This window comes from Aureobasidium subglaciale (genome assembly GCF_000721755.1).
Source record: "Aureobasidium subglaciale EXF-2481 unplaced genomic scaffold scaffold_0, whole genome shotgun sequence".
Taxonomy (NCBI): domain Eukaryota; kingdom Fungi; phylum Ascomycota; class Dothideomycetes; order Dothideales; family Saccotheciaceae; genus Aureobasidium; species Aureobasidium subglaciale.
The window spans coordinates 858,918-876,420 of NW_013566995.1; the positions used below are offsets into that span (position 1 = coordinate 858,918).

Here is a 17,503-nt window from a genome sequence, read left to right on the forward strand (position 1 = left end):
CTCGATTTCATGAGCGCGTCCATGTCAAATGAGGTCACACATATAAACCTTCGCATGCCCGGTTTTGTGGGCATGAGGCTTGAACAACGTGCTGCAGTTCTCATACACCCAGATGCATTCTACGAGCCCGGCCTAGTCTTGATGAGGTTGTACGCATGCTTCCAATACAACTCGTTCAGCAAGGACGACATCCGCAGGTCTTCACCGAATATACACGTGTGGCGCCCTGTTTTGTTACCCTCGAACACTGTAGGCGTAGCGTATATTGAGATTCAGACCATGTCGCTCATTGTCCAGCAACGCTTTACGATGCTACGAAGTCTTGGGTCACTGGTCTTCGGATCTCGAATCATATCTTGTCTCCGCCATCGCACCGATTAGCCAGTAAAGCAAGTTACTCAAGGGTGGTAGTTTGCTTGATGTTCTGATTCCCAGTCTGACAGTCCAGTAACAACGTGAATCTGACCAGACAACGACTCAACCAGATAACACTTGTTGTTCGATTCGTGAGGTAAGCGCGATTCGATTCTTTCGCAGCCATCAGGCTACCTAGAGCAACGTCGCTATGACCGACCGTGCCACGCTGCAGGTTGTCACATACTTGGCCGGCCCAAAGTCCCTATATACCCAGGTGTACTCAAGCATATGAGCCAGGATCTTTTAAAAAGGCGCATGTTCCAGAGGAGTTTGTTTGATCTATCGATGGTGTCTAGATCTATCCTTCTTTGCAGATTCTCGTTTATCCCACTGCAGACCGGGATAATCGTCTTCGCTGGAACATCTTCACATGAATTCCATGGGTTTACTGCTTTCTCCGGTGGTACAGCGGGAATTGGCAAAGCTCGACTTGAATGATGATCGGATATCCGAACGGCTGGGTGCCAGATTCAAGCCATCCAGATGCATAGTTTCCCTGGGTGGGCTTATCGCACTTATCACCAGGAAGGGCAACGGTTTGACAGCCTCGGTGCGAGCACTCGCAGAAATCTGGCATTGCGAATGTCGCTACCGAAACACCACGACAGGACATTTGAAGGTGATGCATCGACGCCCTAAAACTTTCATCGGCACTACCGACCATGCTGCTTTGCAGTGTCAAAATAAAAGAGATGCACACCAAGAAACTCCGTTTAGCCATACGATTCTGGTTGCACAGATACTGCCAAGCTTGGGTACGCATGATGCGTTGAGTTATGCACACACCGCTACATCTTATGGCTCATCACATTTGAGAATCGCCACGAGAGGCATCGTCGAGTGTCGACCTGCCGCTTTTTGTGTGAGTTTGCGAGCGCTTGACACGTACGGCGAATACCGGGGAGATGGAGATCTTGGCGTTAGACGGCAGGAGGCATGGCGATCATCCTTGACCATTTCTGGTTGTGTTTACATATTGTGGACACGTTGTCTCTATTGATGTCCTACTGGAGCCGATGGAATCAGTTGGAAAAAATGAAAGATCAAATCAGAGATCACGGACGGATTGATAAGACTGGACGGATTGATAAGACTGCACGGATTGACAAGAGTGTACGCAATTGGAGTTTGCATGTCGAACATCATGGACCGATCACGGGAGGCAGAAGAACACAAATGCGCAAACAATTAATGTTTGTGCACGTCGCAGAAACACGGGATGGAATTTCTATGAGAGGGCTGAGTCGAAGCGATACCGTCGGTGGACCCTGCCTTAGCTTGGACCCTGACTCCTCACTGAATTTCAGCCAATCGGCACGGTCGCCGAGGTTTTATATCAATGCTCACCAGCTCTGGAAGTCTGGGCGTTCAACAAGACTGGATAAAGGAGATCTGTCGTGGAAGAAAAAGGGTCCATGTCGAAGTTCTTTTCTGTTCGAACTTTCTTGCATCAACACACTTAACGATATTGCTTGACTAGTCATTCATTTGAACTATCTTCCAGTCAACAATCATGGGTGTTCAAGGGGTCTCCGACACCAAGGCTGTCAGCACGTCAATTGACTCGTTGAGAGCTGCAATTCCCAAGCACTGCTTCCAGAAGTCGACATCGACTTCAATGAGCTACATTGTACGAGACATTGCTCTTGTCTGCACTGTGTTCTACATGGGCACACAAATCCAATACGCACCCACCTTCGCTTTGAGATGCGCCCTCTGGGCACTTTACAGTGTCTTCCAGGGATTCGTGTTTGTCGGCATCTGGATTCTGGCTCACGAGTGCGGCCACCAAGCCATGTTTGATAACGGCACCGTCAACGACACTTTCGGTCTTATCATGCACAGTTTCTTGGGTGTCCCATACTTCTCTTGGGTACGTTTTGCAGAGCAGGCCTATGAAAACCATTCAATGTGTTGTTCTGAATGTTGATGCTAACTTACCAAAAGAAATACAGCCATGCCAGACATCACAGATACACCAACCACATGGAGAAGGATACTGCTTTTGTGCCCGCCCAGAAGGATGGCAACCATCTCATGGCTAAGGTCCAGGACAAGGTCAAGCACGTTTTCCACATGACTGAGGATGCTCCCATCGTGAGCTTGATCTTCCTTATTGGACATCAACTGATCGGATGGCAAACTTACATGCTCTGCTATGCCTCTTCTGGCTACAAGAGTTTGGCACTTTCCAAGGACCCCCGCACTACTTCCAACCTCAGCCACTACTCACCCACATCTCCAATTTACCTTCCCTCTCAGCGTCTTGCCATTCTCGTTTCTGATCTTGGCCTTCTGGCTGTTGGTTACGGTCTTTACTATGCCACACAGGTCATGGGTCTGACCCAGGTGGCCCTGCTATACGGTCTTCCTTACCTCTGGGTTAACCACTGGCTGGTTGCCATCACTTACCTTCACCACAACCACGGTGACGCCGAACACTTTGAGCAAGGAACCTGGACTTTCGAGAAGGGCGCTCTGGCCACTGTCGACAGAGACTTTGGTTTCGTCGGCCGTGAGCTGTTCCACGGTATCATTGAATTCCACGTTGTCCACCACCTTTTCCCGTAAGTTTTGAACGTTTCGCTGTTTGTACAAGAGAGAAACTTATCAAAATCAACAGTCGCATTCCATTCTACCACGCTGAGGAGGCTACTGGTGCCATCCAGCCTATGCTTGGAAAGAAGTACATCCGCGACAACACCTCGTTCCTCAAGGCTCTTTGGAAGACCTTCACCAGCCATCACTACGTTGTAGAGCACGAGACAAAGCCCGGTGTTCTTGTCTGGGCCAAGTAGGCTCCCAAGTTTCCTGTTCGTTCACAAAAAATCGATTCCCTCGCGTCATAGAAGGGCAAAGTAGACAGGCTAGATTCATCTGGGACGAGACATTAGAAGCGGATCCAGTATCAAAATTATTCCAAGGCCACGTCTCTACCCATGCATGACCCGATAGATCTCGTTAGCCAGTTTTGGTTCCCGGCTCGGCCCAAGGAAGGAGCGCCCGAAAGCAATGACGCGTTGCTCATGGGTGGACACTTGCCTAGGTAGCCTGCTAATCGTGTAGGCTCAAAGTAAACAACACGACGTCTGTTCACACCACGTCGACCGATCCCACCTAGTATCAACTCGCCATGTTTGATTACGTCAGCTTCATCCTTTCTGCAACCTTTACACCTATCCTAGTCAATATCGCATTTCACCAACCGTACTCTTGGTTCCAGACCATCTCTCTCGCAGGAGTCCTCGCCGTCATATCCAGCATCTGTGCTTTGATCGATGCAATGTTCTTGCGACTCTTCTTTTCTAGTGATCTTCACAACCTTCCTACTGCAATACAAGGACCAGTCTGGAAAAGACTATTTCGGGAGCCAACAGGTGATCGCCTTTCTCAATTCATGCCTGAGGCTCCTACCAGTCAAATAATCCGGTACTTCGGTGTTCTCAACTCCGAGCGGTTGCTTCTCACGGACCCAAAGGATATCAAACAAGTCATGGATTCGCAAGCTTACGAGTTTGGTCGTTCGTATCTGATTCGCCGTCTACTTTCTCCAATCTTAGGGAAGAATAGCCTGGTGGTCAGCGATGGTGCGGATCACATGCGTTGCAGAAAAGACGTGGACCCGGACTTCTACTCCCAACATGTCGCCGAACTTTGCCCAGTGTTCTAGCAGAACGCGTGCTCACTTGTTGAGGCTATCACAGCACACAAAGGTAGCGCCGAACAGCAAGCATACGGCTCGGAAGATTCTGTCGAGATACTCAAATGGCTCGAGAAGACGACATTCCAGATTGTGTTCACAGCCTTCTTCGGCACGACGTCAACCAACGAACAAGGCCCACTTGAGGACCTTCTACAAGAATTCCGAGAAGCGTTTTCAATTTCGTCAGGACTATACGCGCAAGCGGAGATGGCATGGGAAACGATCCTCCCCTCGCATCTATTCTTCGGCCTCATTCCGTTGGATGACATAAGAAAGACAAGAAAATCTATGCAGATTATCAGGGCCTTTTGTCAGAGCCAGATTACACTGAGAAAATCCAAGAACACGCCCGAGTCTCGCATGCTACTAGATAAGAACATCCTGGATACGGTAATCAGGTCGGAGAATCTTAGTGACGAGGAGATACTGGAGATGTGTACAACCTTCCTAGCAACAGGCTACAAAACTGTATCGATTGCGGTCGCCTGGGCTATTTATCACCTTTCAATCAGACCTGGTGTGCAAGCTTTGTTACGTGCAGAAGTCCGCAAAAGCTTCCCGGCACCCGATCGGGCCGGCACACCATCTTTCAGACCCGATACACTACAAAGAATGCCCATCCTAACAGCTGTCTTCAACGAGACCTTGAGATTTTCTCCATTGGTACATCTGACATACCGCGAAGCGCGAACTGACATGATACTACCCGGTTCGAATCAGGTCATACCAGAAGGTACAATACTTGCGATCTCACCTTGGGCGATTCAAAGATCTCCGGTGTACTGGCGAGGTGGAGAACCTTCTATCGGATTTTCGAGCACCTCTCATACGGCGTGCCCAAGCCCACTCACATGGGACATCTCACGATGGTTATCAGACAAAAAGGGAGGAGCGAGGATGCAATGCTCGTTCATGCCCTTCGGGCGCGGACCGCGATGTTGTATTGCAGAGGATTTTGCTCGAGATGAGATGGCGGTCTTGCTTGCCGTGCTGGTCGCGAGGTTCGATTTTTCTTTTCGATCCAGTGGTCGTGATAGTAATCCAAAGCCCGAAGATCTGAGAACTTCGTTTGGTGTAGCAGCCAAGCCTGTGAGGCTGATGGTGAGAGCTCAGCCAGTATTTGGTTGGTGATGAGTTTCGATATTATCAATCGAGCATCTACTGTACCTGAGCAATTCGTTCGAGCCATGTCGATCAACACTCCACGAATATTCCTCACATCTCTTGGCCAGAGAAAAGTTGTTGTTGACGTCATACCTTCCGATATAACAGGCACGTCCCGACGTGTCCTCCTCTCCTTCTCACTCCCTCATACTGGAATTCCGTAAATCAGCTCAACTTGTGACACCAATTCACTGAGTGACTACGATGACATACTATGGGAGTGAAAAAATGGCGGAGCTCCGACAAGAGCTGAAGAACCATGGTCTGCTAAGTACTGGTCTTACGCGAAAGTCGCAGATTATAGAACATGAAAAGTATTGTGTCTTTTTACAGCTAGAAGGGACTAGGAGGCTGCAGCTGAAATGGTGGGTTCTTTCGGCTGTCAAAGTACTTCCCTGGGGTTTGCCCCTTCAATTCTCCTTTTTTCTTGATTAGTGCGATCACTTACATCGAACCCGAGGCGTACGTGTCTCCGGTTCTCAAAGACAGCAAGATCCTATACGCTGCCGTACGACCCTGAAAACACGCACAACAACGAGCGAAGGCCGAGCGTCGACACGAATAATTTCTTCGTCATCGACCCGGTCACGCTTTCGATCTCCGTACCGGGAGGTAGAAAAGAACGGCACACAAGCACACTTCTTAAGCTTGGTCATGGCTCTGACCAATAGGCCAGAACTCCTGCTTGTGGTTAAAGAAAGGGAAGGAATAGGCAAAGAAAGTTTTTGGTAGTGTTTGGGAAAGCAAACGACGAGTGGAACAGCACGGTTGATGAGTCTTTCATCATCGAATGCTGGTAAGTGGAGAGTTGTAAAAAGGCCAGAAAGGTGTCAAGGAAGCGGGGTGCTGAGCAACCTACCTCAGAACGCGCGAAGAGGACAAAGACCAACGACACGACATCTCAGGCTCAGAGACCTAGACTTACTACACCAGACCTCGAATTCGAGTACGATCAGACCCAACTACGCAATCCACGATCCACACCAGGCAGAATAGGAAAGCCACGATATGAAGAAGATGACATACCTCACGATCTGAAAGAATGCTTTGACAACGATTACTACGTACCAAAGCCGGAAAGCGGCATGTTGGATGAAGGATCAAAATCTGATCCGAGAGACGTGTTCCACAATATACACAGATGCATCGATAAGGGTCCGAATGGGTCACCAACTACCAACAATGCTGAATTCCAGATTTATTACAACAAGGCGGTGCAGTGGAGTAAGCCAAGAGCTCTTACAAGGAGAGAGATGATCGATGGCATGGATGGAGCAATCGACCAAGATCGTCCCGACCAAGAGCAGATGTTTAATGTCTTCTTCACTGAGGATTCGAGGCCTGGAAACAGTATAGAAGAGACAGACGTGGTCGACTACGTGAAAGATAAAGTCTCGAAAGATCTAGACATCCCATGGTACCAGATTGGTCCGAAGCAGCTGGAACAGTGGGAGGAGAAGGGCTTCAGAAAGGTCGTCTACAAAGATTGGTGGAAGGAGCCAACGGCGGAGCAACAGAGAAGGATCATGAAAATGCCGGGCGGTGCTGATTTGAGGAAACACCTTTAGATCAGAAGGACGAATGACAGTCGATGAGTGTGGCAGTGTCGAGGACAGAATATTGCTCGTCAAGTCCAAACGAGAAGCAGTAGTCCTAGAATTGTAGACTGTGTAGATGAGCCAATTACAAAAGTCCCTCGCCATCGCCAATTGGACCTGCCTGAGCAGAGAAAAGAGGCTGAGCCTGATGCATATACCACCCCATCCCCCACGTCACCAGCCCCAAATGACGCTCGGCACCCTCGGCAAAACAAGCTTCCTTCAAACAAGCCTCCACCCGCAAACCCTCCCCAAACCAGACCAACTAAATCTCCACAACCCAAGCAGAAAGAGGCTTTGTGATTCGAGAACCTCTCCATGGAAGGCGCGAAGGATGCAACTTTCCAATCCTTCCAATCTGGATACGGATAGACTTACCAACATCTTGATCTCGGCTGCGCCTTGCCGGATAGTCAGATGACACGATTCCTGGGAGCTACGGCCGATACCCTTATTCTCGAAGAAATATATATAGAACCATGACGAGCTCATCTTCCATACCACAATTCATATACAAGTCCCAATCGATACAAGACGGACCACCAAACTCAAACAACCAGCAAACCAATACCCAACACTTGTACACGCACAACAATGGCATCCCCCGGTAACAAGATCGAAGGCTGGAACCCCAACCCCTTCACCCACGCCCCAAACGCAAATGCCTCAAACACCTCCACAATGACTTCTCCACAAGCCCAAGCAGCACGAGAAAAAAGTGCAGCAGTCATGACAGCACTGAAAAAGGGTGAAAAGGGTGATGCAGATAGATTGATGGGAAGACAGGAAAACTATGATAGTTTGGTGCCTGGTGAGTTGGACTGGATACTACTGTGAGAAGCGGTGCTGACGATTCTTGACAGGTATTGCGGCACTCAAGAAGAAATTTTTGGGAAACAGGGAACAGAAGACAAAGGTTTAGATGGTGGCTGTTTGTGGTTTTGTTATGATGTCCTTGCTTCTAAATCGCTCTATACCTCAATCTATATTCATTATTTATTCATCAACAGATGAGTGGCATCTGATTGTGAGCAACGCTTCGTCCGCCCTCGAGTGGAAAGTGCAGATTCGTGCATGAGAAATGTGTTTGCTTCTTCTCAATTCGCCTGATAGCGAACATCGTAATTAAGTTGTTAATACCGCAGTAGATACAAATCCATTCATCTCGTTTTCATAGGTCACATGCCAATGTTCATGGACCACCGTTCTGTATTCGCTTCACCCATGAATCTATCAACATGGTCTGGTAGCTTCACAGCTACTCTGGTCACCTCCACCTCGCAGTTGCTCCCATACTTTCTCTCGCCGCCGCACCTGCGAGATCAAGCTTCCCGCTTACCGAACGTGGTAGGCCACTGCTGGAGGTTGATGCATTGCTGACACCGAGGCTACCATAAGAGGCAATCTGTTGCTGATAATGTTGTGCCAACAGGGCACCATTGCTAGCTCGTTTACTGCCAGCCATGGCTTGATTAAGCGGTGCCTGTGGTGATGGTGCGCTTGCAGCCGGCTGCGAATTTGGAGCTAAACTCTGTCGTCTGGCTCCACTCGCAGGCTTGACCACCGAGTTCAACACATTGTTAACATTGGAGGTTGGCGCAACCCCGTTACGGGCGGCTGCGCTCGGGGTGTCCGGTAAGGGGCGCGCGCGTGGAGCCGCTGTTGATGCTTGCGTCGAAATAGCCGGGATTGACGGATTTGTCGGGTGCGCGCGCTTGATTGGAGATTGTGAAGCTGTGGTGGTAGTGGAAGAGGCTGCTGAAGTCGCATTCCTTGTACGCGAACTAACGGGTCCAGCACGTCTGAAAGGCTCGTTGGTGATGAAGGGATGCAACACGGCTTGATCAGGACGAAGACGCTTCTCTGGGTCCCAGCGAAGACACTGAGTGAGGAAGTCCAAGAAAGCTTCGTCCTCACACTTGATGGCACCACCGAGAGTCTTGCTGCTAGGTCGTCTCCTTCGGCCCTTGCTCGATACAGTGACGCGCGGCTTGAGGGATGAGTCGAAGAAGAGTTTTCTCCTCGAGGCCTTCTCGATGATGTCCCGAGCAGGTGGGCCAAAGATTTCCATAATGCATGCAAGTTGCTCTTGTTCATTCTCACCAGGGAATATAGGGTATCCTGTGAAAAGTTCTGCCAGGATGCATCCGAAACTCCACATGTCAATCCCGAGGCCATAATCGCTTCCGAGGATGACTTCTGGTGAGCGATAGAAGCGGGACTGGATGTACGTATACACCTTCTCGTCTGCCTTGCAGGAACTTCCAAAGTCGATAACTCGAACATCTGCACGACGAGGGTCGCAAAGAAGTATGTTTTCGGGTTTGAGATCACAGTGGATGACCCGCTTGGATTGAAGCAGGCATAAACAGGCGAGTATCTGGCGTGCGAAACGTCGAATGAGCTGTATCGAGAAACCAGAGAAGTTGTGAGTCCGGATAAATTCGTAAAGATTGATGCTTAGAGAGGGTGAGGTGATACATAGGTGGTTTCGGAAGTAGAAGGACGATGTTATGGTGAGCGTCGCATTAGCCTCATCAGGATCCTAGTCTGTATTAGCGTTATGCTGATTTTTTGCTGAATCGTGTGACAAGCTTACCCATTCCTTGAGCTTTTGCAGGATATTGACCTCGACCAGAGCTTGCTGATGGAATCGCTTCTTATTGCGAATAATCTTGACAGCACAAAGAACGCCGAGCTTGTGGTCGATGCACCTCACAACCTGTCCAAAGCTTCCCTTTCCAAGTACATCTATGACTTCGTAGCGGTATCCTAGGTGATCACCCATGACAATGTTGTAGTCGCCTCTCTCATCGTCATAGCCAAAGTTTGTTGTGCCAGCCGCAGATATATCTCCAACATGTTTCTTTGCTTGTTTGGAGCCGCAAAACCAGACGCCATCTTTGTAGTCGATAATCTCTCCTTTTTCGTAAATGTTCAAAAGTCCTGCTGATGACTGAATGGTCTGCGCAGGTGTCATCCTCTCTTTTTGAGTGGCACGTTTACGCAACTCCTCAGTCTCGCGAGCAGCAACATCAATATCGCGCCTCTTTGTAGACAACCTTTTCATCTCATCGTTCGCTGCCATATCATCCTTGTCTAAATGCAGGGCATTGATAGTCCGAGGCTTAGGTTGGACGGGAGCATTTCTCGAGCCCAGAGTACGATTCATGCTGCCGAGGATCGACCAAGATGTGGAACGCTGACTCTGTGATGCTGGAAGTTGCGGTGCTGGAGCCGTATTGGCCGATGGTTGACGGATGGCAATGTTGCTGGGCATTGGGGGCTTAACAGCAGGAGCGGCCTCTTGATAAGGCATCTTGTTAGCAGAAGAGACAGACGGCTTACTCCTGTGACTCTCAAGTTTTGTACTGTCGAATGACGGACGGCCACTGCTAGATGTAGAGATGGGACTGTCGGTACTCCAGGTCGCCGAAGCAGGTATCTTGGGTGGAGGCATGTCGTCGTACTTTGTTTGCAGCTTGAGAGGCTCTGCATTCGAAGTACCCGTTGCTTTGGGCGGTGTCTTACGCCATCCCAAGCTCAACTTACGACGCAGACCTGAAGCAGCAGTGAGTGGCTGCTGTTCTTGGTCTTCTGTGGAAGATACTGTGTGAATGGAAGCAGTCTCCTTGATCGACTTGGATACAGCTCGTGGTCTCGGGCCCATTGGCTTCGAAGAATGTGATTCGGCATCGTGGTTTCCAAGGGTGAACTCGTCGGGCAATCTTGGTGGTTTGCTATACTTAGAGCTAGGCTTTGGTAGCGAGCCAGATGTAAAGGGAGTAATGGCTTGACGCTTTGCTGGAGAAGGAGGCGGTAGAAGCACGCCGTTATTCGGTTCTTCGTAACGAGGGACCCGCGCGCCAGGCTGGGTGCTATTGCTACGAGCGCTGAGCGGCACCGCAGGCTCGTCATCCTGGCGCCTATAGAAGGTGGCTTTGGACGCCGTCATGGGCGTACTAGGTGTTTTGGCAGCATTCCGTCTGAAGGGAGGCGTGGTGCCTCGGCCATCGACCTCTTGAGAGGGAGCAGGATAAGAGTTGATCCTAGCGGCAGTGGGAGTTGAAAGTGGTAGGAGATTAAGAGGAGGGAGGCGTAGAGGTTGTAGGGTCTTTTTATTGACGGCTGGCATTGATGGAGTCTCGGAATTGGCGCCGTTGGCAAGCGGTAGGGGTCTACGTTGCTGGTTCTGTCTGGGATCAGGAGTCGCCGAATTGTCCCCGCGTCGGGCAGGTATCGGTAGAGCGGAGCCCTCGGTATCGACGGTGCCAGTCAAAGGAGTCTTGAGACCGGAGAAGAATGGTATGTCGATCAAATCCTTTGGTGACTCGTAGGCTTTAGGTATAGCAGGTACAGGTGGAACCATCTCTTCATCTTCACGCCTTTCGGCAGCGCTATACAGATTACGGGTCTTTGGAGTCGGTAGCTTTGAGGTGGAAGCGCTCTGTCCAATCTTACCCTGACCAGCACTTGGTGCTCGGAGTGATTGGTAGCTCGACGTCCTCGATAAATTGAGAGTTGGAGGAGGTGCCATCCTATTTGATGTTTCCGGCGTTGCTCTGTTGGACAAGGGCGTCAAGGCAGGCCTACGCGGCGTAGCCGAGGGCGAGCGAGGCTGTATCAAGTCCTTGGACGGCGATGGAGGAGCCTGCTTGGTTGACATCCTACGAAGCCTACGAGCATCTGTCGGACTGATGGTTCTCCCTCCTAGGCCACTCATTCTACCTGACTTCCTCTTGTCTGATGGTGTATCGGTCCTTGGGGTCTTTGACCTGTTCGTGACTTTGACGTTGACGGAGCGGCGCTGCTCTGGGAGTGGGAGGTCGGTCAGGGTGGCGGATCGAGGCAGAGGCTGTAGCGACTTGGCCTTGGAGGAACGAGTAGGTGCGGCGAAGGATATGTCGGACGAGGAAGGTTGCGGCGTCGTGCCTTGAGGCTTGCGGGCATTTGTATTGAGCGAGGGAGTGCGGGAGACGTCAGACTGGACTTTCTTGTCAGGCTGTGGCGCCATGGGCTTGCGTGTTACACGAGCGGTGATTCCAGAGGCAGTAATTGCGGAAGCTCCAGGACCTGTCTGGCTTCCTCTGCGAGCGCGCACTGGCAAGACCGAGGTTGACGCTGAAGTCTGCAGCTGATTTGGAGGAGCGGCCGAGAGGTGGTTGAGATTGGGAACGGAGGCTTCTCGCTGAGTGATGGTCATGGGCTGAGGGCGTGAGTTTATTGAAGCTTTGATGCTCGCTGGCACGCCGGGATGTGGCCTGTTGTGCTGCTGGTATTGCTGCTGCTGCTGCTGCTGCTGCTGCTGCTGCTGCTGCTGCTGCTGCTGCCGCTTGGACCGGGGAGACTCGTACGAAGCAATGGTGGTCTGGAAGTCGTCGAAATTGATGGGCGGGAGGAAGTCAAACGAGGGCGGCGTGGGCGAGTTTGCATTTTCAGGCTCACCAAAGCTGAAGCGACTGTCTTTGGAACGGAGTTGCTGTACGGGTCGAGCAGAGAGCGGGCCCTGCAGGTGAGACTGGAAATGGCCTTGAGGCTGGGGTTTGTCGAAGTTGGGCTCGCTCGCACTGTTAGGGAGGAAGGAGCGACGGACAGCGTCCTTGGGCGCGTTGCTGTCGCTGACGATCCTGCTTTGCTTCAGTGCCAATCCTTTCATCATTGGCCAAACATCAAACCTCTTGCTCTTGTTCGGCGATTCGAACGGCCGCGGTCCCAGGAGTGGAGCCCTGTTCTCTTTCAGACCCGACTTGCGACGGTTGGCCAACGAGGCCGTCTTGGGATCGGCGGCTTGAAGTTGTTGTTGCTGCTGCTGCTGTTGTTGTGCACGACTGGCCGAGGCAGGGGCGGTGGGCTTGCGGAATGAAAGCGAGTCATTGTCGACGGCGAGCGAGGTGCGTTGGTATTTTGTCCTGGCACGACTCTCGGCTTAGAGGGGGATGGGTCAGTGTGTGCGTGCAGCTGCATGTTGTTATTGGAGAGGCTCACTCTCAGCGCCCGACTCCTCGGAATCCTTGTGACGGTTCTCCATGCCGTATCCCTCTCGAGTCTGCATCTGCATGTCGACCAATTACTGGAGTCCGTCGAGCATTTCTTTCGAAGCTAAATCCCTGGCCGATGGAATGGATGCTTCTTTTTCTGGTCCTCCTTGTTGTTTGTACTCGATCAAAAAATCATGGCCGGACTGTCGCTTGGCTGGTCGTCAATGGACGGAAAGGAGAGACGGATGGCTGGCCGTCTGATGGACAGGCTTCGGCGTGGTCGAAGGGGCTACAGACTCTGGCTAGTGGTGACGGGCATACGACTTGCTCTCTTTAGATTGTTGTTGCTCCTCGCTCGCCCAAAGCAGAATAGTCTTTCTTCGCTGAGGGTAGCGGTCACTGCGCTGCCCTGTTACTGTTGCCCCTCTGTTATTGGCCAAAGCAGCCCTGCAGCACAATAAGATTGTATGAAACGATTCATGCTTGCTTTTCAGAAAAGGTTCACATCATTCTCATAAAGCCAATTTGGGTTGGAATATTCATATACACATTCTCTATCTAATATTGACATGTCTGCATCTGTCCGATATATGTCTACCCGGCGGACACCTGAATGCATGGCCGGGTGTCCCTGAAAGACGAGATCGTCGGACGGGAAAGCTCGTGCATGCAGCAGGAGCGCGATGTTCAAACAAGCAGTCGAGCTTGTTCGTGACAGCCACACCCACAACCTTCGTGCCCACTGACGACATTGCGCTGTCTTTGCTTCTCCTTCTAGAACAACTTCTGCGACTTCCCTGCTTGCTGTGCCATAGTAGCCAGAACTCCTTCTTCGTCCATAAAGTGAGAAAAAGATGCCTCGCGATCCGCTCATCGCTCTCGTTGGCAAGCCGTCGTCTGGCAAGAGTACCACCTTGAACAGTTTGACCGATGCCACATCCAAAGTAGGTGCGCCATCAATTTTTTTCCTATCCTCTGATACCTCTTCTCTGTGCATTTCGTGTTGACCCGTCTCCAGGCAACTTCCCGTATGATCTCCTGTCGCCTATAACTCGTCCGTCGCATTCCTGATTGATTTTCAGTTTTACAACCATCGACCCAAATCGAGCCGTAGGATATCTCCAAATCCCGTGCGCATGCTCAAGACCTGGCGTTCCCAATGTCGGCGACAAACCACTCGTTGAAAGATGCAAACCGAACTATGGCGTCTGTAACGACGGAATCCGCTCGGTGCCCATTGAGTTGCTCGACGTAGCCGGTCTGGTACCAGGTGCGCACATGGGCAAGGGTCTTGGAAACCGCTTCTTGGACGACTTGAGACACGCCGACGCTCTCATTCACGTTGTCGACGTCAGTGGAACAACAGATGCCGAGGGCAAGGCTACGAGAGGCTACGATCCCAGCGTCGACATTGAGTGGCTGCGCTCTGAAATCGTTCGCTGGATTCAAGGCAACCTCATGCAAAAATGGTACGTCGAGGAACACAAGTCAGCCGTCGCAGCCTAGTTGCTGATTGATGTATAGGGGATCAGTCAAGAGAAGACACACGGCCATCAAAGGAAATGCTGTCGACACACTTCAAGGCCAATTTTCTGGTTACGGCTCCACAAAACAGATCATCGCTCGTACATTGGACAAGCTACAACTAAAAGAACCTTTGGAAGATTGGAGTGATGAGACGGTGGAGAAGGTGGTCAACGCCTTTGTGGACGAAAAGTTCCCCACAGTCATTGCTCTGAATAAGATCGATCACCCCGATGCCGATAAGAATGTCGCCAAAATCGCCAAACTCAACGACCCAAGCACACTTGTCCTCTGCTCAGCTATCAGCGAGGTGTTCTTGCGCCGCTTGGCCAAGCAGGGCTTCGTCAAGTACCAAGAAGGCAGCGAGTTTGTCGACACGAAAGAGGATCTCATCGAGAACGGCGAGCCTGACGGCGGTGGCCTGAAAGAGTTGGATGAAAAGTTACAGAAGTGAGTACACCGAGCTCACACGTAGTCGAGTTTGGCTAACAAGCTTTGCTAGTCGCATCGAGAACTTGCGCGACCTGGTGCTTTACCGATTCGGCAGTACCGGCGTGCATCAAGTCCTCACACGTGCGGCAGAGCTCCTCGGACTCACGCCGGTCTTCCCCGTCAGAAACATTGCAACATTCTCGTCTGGTGATGGACGTGAAGGCGGAGTGTTTAGAGATTGTGTCTTGGTCAAGAAGTGCGTATATCGAAGACTTGCTCGAGAGCATGGACTAACGCGTCTAACAGAAACTCGACTGTCGGAGATGTTTACCGCAAAATCATGGGAGATGCGCCATTAGCGTATGTGGAAACAGTAGGAGGGCAGAGAGTGGCTGAGGATGATCCTGTGGCGGTCGGAAAGAACGACATCTTGTCCTTCAAGGTTGGAAGAGGTTGAAAGGGCGCATAGCACATGACATGGTATACACCTATGGCACACATAAAAAGAGCCGTTGACAACAAGAATTTTGCCAAGATTTGCATGTGAAAGTGGTGAAGTCGGAGACTCGAAAGTGACGTCTGCCCAAACACGACACCGACCTCGGTCAGACTGCATGACTTTTGTCGTTTCAAAACATTCAACTAGACCGCAACTGAACAGGACGCAGAATTCATGACACTATGACGGACAACGAATGAACGGACTAGACCATGGACGAAACTGCAGGCTCCATCGCGAACCGCGACGAACCCATCCCTGTCATCCAGATCCCGCTCAACACCGACGAAAATGCGCCGCCAGAGACGGAACAGCAGAAGCTCGGAAGACGCGAAAGAATAAAGCAAGAAGCCGAAAAGCTCAAGGGCAAATTCCAAAACGTTTCGACACAATACAAGACGACGCAGGGTAGCATGCAGGAAAGGCTGTTCAACACACTGCTAGAACAAGTCTTTCCCGCAGAAGCAGATGATGATGGTACACCAAAGAAGGACCGTCGCTCGAGACAATATGTCGATAAACCGCAGTTCAGTCTGCCTGTCATGTCGGCCAATTTCCGTCGCTTCAACGCAAGGTCAGTATGTGCTGCACGTCTCGATCTAGAGCTAGCTGCTGACATGTCACCATTAGAATCGGAATCGTCTTTGTCTTTCAGAATCAAATGATACGCCTATTTACTTGGCGAGAACCAACTCACACCTTGTCCTTCCTGGCTGTATATACCCTTGTGTGCTTACAGCCCGCACTGGCTCCTGTCGTTCCGCTAGCAGCACTTCTATTTTTCGTCATGATACCCTCGTTCCTCACACGACACCCACCGCCTCCTGTCACCAATCCTTCCTCCTCGGTCGATGCTGCAGCCGCCGAGCAGTATGCGGCTTATGGCTACTCGGGTCCGGCTGTTGCTCCTGCTCAGCGTGTGAAGCCTGCTCCGGAGATGAGCAAGGACTTCTTTCGCAACATGCGCGACCTGCAGAACTGTATGGAGGATTTCAGCCGCGTCCATGATGGCGCTGTCGCTGTTGTTATGCCTTACACTGATTTCAGCAACGAGCGCTTGTCCTCGGCTGTCTTCCTTTGTCTCACTGCCCTCGTGAGCGTCGCCTTCTTGGCCGCACATCTCGTACCCTGGCGGGCGATACTGTTGATGTCCGGTTGGGCTGCTACGGCCGCAGGTCACCCTCGTGCTCAAGAGATTATCATCAATGCAGGTTCCTTGGCGCAACTCCAGCTCATATATGACCGCATATGCGTGGCTGGTAGCGAATGGGTTGAGTCTGACATTGTGCTAGACGAGCCTGCTGAGGTCCGGGAAGTCGAGATCTTCGAACTTCAGAGGTTGCAGAAGCACAGTCTAGGCGGCGATGAAGGTGCGGTACTTGAAGGAGAATGGGAGCCTTGGTTGTTTGCTCCGCAGCCATTCGCACCAACTTCCCCATCTAGAATCGCTGGAGCTCGTCCTGTGGGAACCCAATTCTTTGAAGACGTACAACCACCGACCGGCTGGCTATGGCGTGATAAAAAGTGGACGCTGGACTTGGGCTCCCGGGAATGGGTCGAAGAGCGATGCGTCTCTGCTGTGGAAATCGAGACGGAGGGTGAAAGATGGGTATATGATCTCGAGATACCCGACTCCAAGTCAAAATCAGCAACGCTTGCCCCACCGAAAAGCTGGGAGGAAGGGCCCAGTGTATCGAAGAAGGGCGAGTGGAGACGAAGGCGGTGGGTTCGTCTTGTCGAGCGCAAGATCGTCAAGGTCAGTCCTGAAGATTGAGGTACATTGTTGATGTTGCTACCTTTGCTATGGGGCTAAACTAAACTGTTACCCCTCGTAGGTGGTGGAAAGTCCTCCCAAGCCGACGCTTCTGAATGCCCTCGACCCTGGGATGCTCAACCCCGGAGCTGTGAATCCCACCTCGGTGTTCTGAGCTTCTGATCCAGTTGTAGCTCGTTGTTCCACTTGGGGCCAGGAGGGAAGTGATAGATGAGGATGTTCTGCGCTTTCTAATCGCTGCCGTAAACTCTCCTTACTTCATGAACAGGATTGTTCCTGATTCTACTCCTCCCTTCCTGTTGTGCGGGCCCTTCCTTGGACCCATTCTACGCGCCCAACCCTACCACATACATGCAACACTTGCTTCTGCCTTCCGACTACCGTTGTCCTGAGCTAGAAGTGACAGTAAGGAAA

At 51.2% G+C, this 17,503-nt stretch overlaps 9 protein-coding genes across 9 annotated transcripts; 7 read left to right on the top strand and 2 right to left on the bottom strand.

The window, feature by feature from the left end:
* Positions 1 to 326: 326 nt before the first annotated feature.
* AUEXF2481DRAFT_34592 (uncharacterized protein) lies at positions 327 to 1,295 on the bottom strand. The gene has a single exon (XM_013493432.1). It carries the CDS (start codon positions 1,136 to 1,138, stop codon positions 803 to 805), a length of 336 nt encoding a protein of 111 aa, XP_013348886.1. The 5' UTR covers positions 1,139 to 1,295; the 3' UTR covers positions 327 to 802.
* Positions 1,296 to 1,930: 635 nt separating this feature from the next.
* Positions 1,931 to 3,215, top strand: AUEXF2481DRAFT_45478 (uncharacterized protein; the record flags this gene model as incomplete). Its single annotated transcript, XM_013493434.1, has 3 exons — positions 1,931 to 2,290; positions 2,365 to 2,984; positions 3,041 to 3,215. 3 exons carry the CDS (start codon positions 1,931 to 1,933, stop codon positions 3,213 to 3,215), a joined length of 1,155 nt encoding a protein of 384 aa, XP_013348888.1.
* Positions 3,216 to 3,550: 335 nt separating this feature from the next.
* AUEXF2481DRAFT_24726 (uncharacterized protein) lies at positions 3,551 to 5,251 on the top strand (the record flags this gene model as incomplete). The annotated part of the gene is made up of 2 exons (XM_013493436.1): positions 3,551 to 4,004; positions 4,122 to 5,251. The coding sequence occupies 2 exons, from the start codon at positions 3,551 to 3,553 to the stop codon at positions 5,249 to 5,251; spliced, it is 1,584 nt and encodes a 527-aa protein (XP_013348890.1).
* Positions 5,252 to 6,055: 804 nt separating this feature from the next.
* On the top strand, positions 6,056 to 6,852 carry AUEXF2481DRAFT_332 (uncharacterized protein; the record flags this gene model as incomplete). Its single annotated transcript, XM_013493375.1, has 2 exons — positions 6,056 to 6,080; positions 6,149 to 6,852. The coding sequence occupies 2 exons, from the start codon at positions 6,056 to 6,058 to the stop codon at positions 6,850 to 6,852; spliced, it is 729 nt and encodes a 242-aa protein (XP_013348829.1).
* A 668-nt stretch (positions 6,853 to 7,520) lies between these two features.
* Positions 7,521 to 7,832, top strand: AUEXF2481DRAFT_34595 (uncharacterized protein). The gene is made up of 2 exons (XM_013493438.1): positions 7,521 to 7,693; positions 7,746 to 7,832. The coding sequence occupies exons 1-2, from the start codon at positions 7,564 to 7,566 to the stop codon at positions 7,802 to 7,804; spliced, it is 189 nt and encodes a 62-aa protein (XP_013348892.1). The 5' UTR covers positions 7,521 to 7,563; the 3' UTR covers positions 7,805 to 7,832.
* An 866-nt stretch (positions 7,833 to 8,698) lies between these two features.
* Positions 8,699 to 9,862, bottom strand: AUEXF2481DRAFT_60841 (uncharacterized protein; the record flags this gene model as incomplete). The annotated part of the gene is made up of 2 exons (XM_013493440.1): positions 8,699 to 9,427; positions 9,482 to 9,862. Coding segments are annotated over 2 exons (1,110 nt in total), but the record flags the coding sequence as incomplete, so codon positions are not given.
* Positions 9,863 to 12,641: 2,779 nt separating this feature from the next.
* On the top strand, positions 12,642 to 13,370 carry AUEXF2481DRAFT_133442 (uncharacterized protein). The gene has a single exon (XM_013493441.1). The coding sequence runs from the start codon at positions 12,742 to 12,744 to the stop codon at positions 13,195 to 13,197; it is 456 nt and encodes a 151-aa protein (XP_013348895.1). The 5' UTR covers positions 12,642 to 12,741; the 3' UTR covers positions 13,198 to 13,370.
* A 344-nt stretch (positions 13,371 to 13,714) lies between these two features.
* Positions 13,715 to 15,273, top strand: AUEXF2481DRAFT_60958 (uncharacterized protein; the record flags this gene model as incomplete). Its single annotated transcript, XM_013493442.1, has 6 exons — positions 13,715 to 13,808; positions 13,879 to 13,888; positions 13,943 to 14,329; positions 14,385 to 14,834; positions 14,887 to 15,072; positions 15,123 to 15,273. 6 exons carry the CDS (start codon positions 13,715 to 13,717, stop codon positions 15,271 to 15,273), a joined length of 1,278 nt encoding a protein of 425 aa, XP_013348896.1.
* Positions 15,274 to 15,527: 254 nt separating this feature from the next.
* Positions 15,528 to 17,089, top strand: AUEXF2481DRAFT_336 (uncharacterized protein; the record flags this gene model as incomplete). The annotated part of the gene is made up of 2 exons (XM_013493378.1): positions 15,528 to 15,889; positions 15,946 to 17,089. 2 exons carry the CDS (start codon positions 15,528 to 15,530, stop codon positions 17,087 to 17,089), a joined length of 1,506 nt encoding a protein of 501 aa, XP_013348832.1.
* Between the last annotated feature and the right edge of the window lie 414 nt (positions 17,090 to 17,503).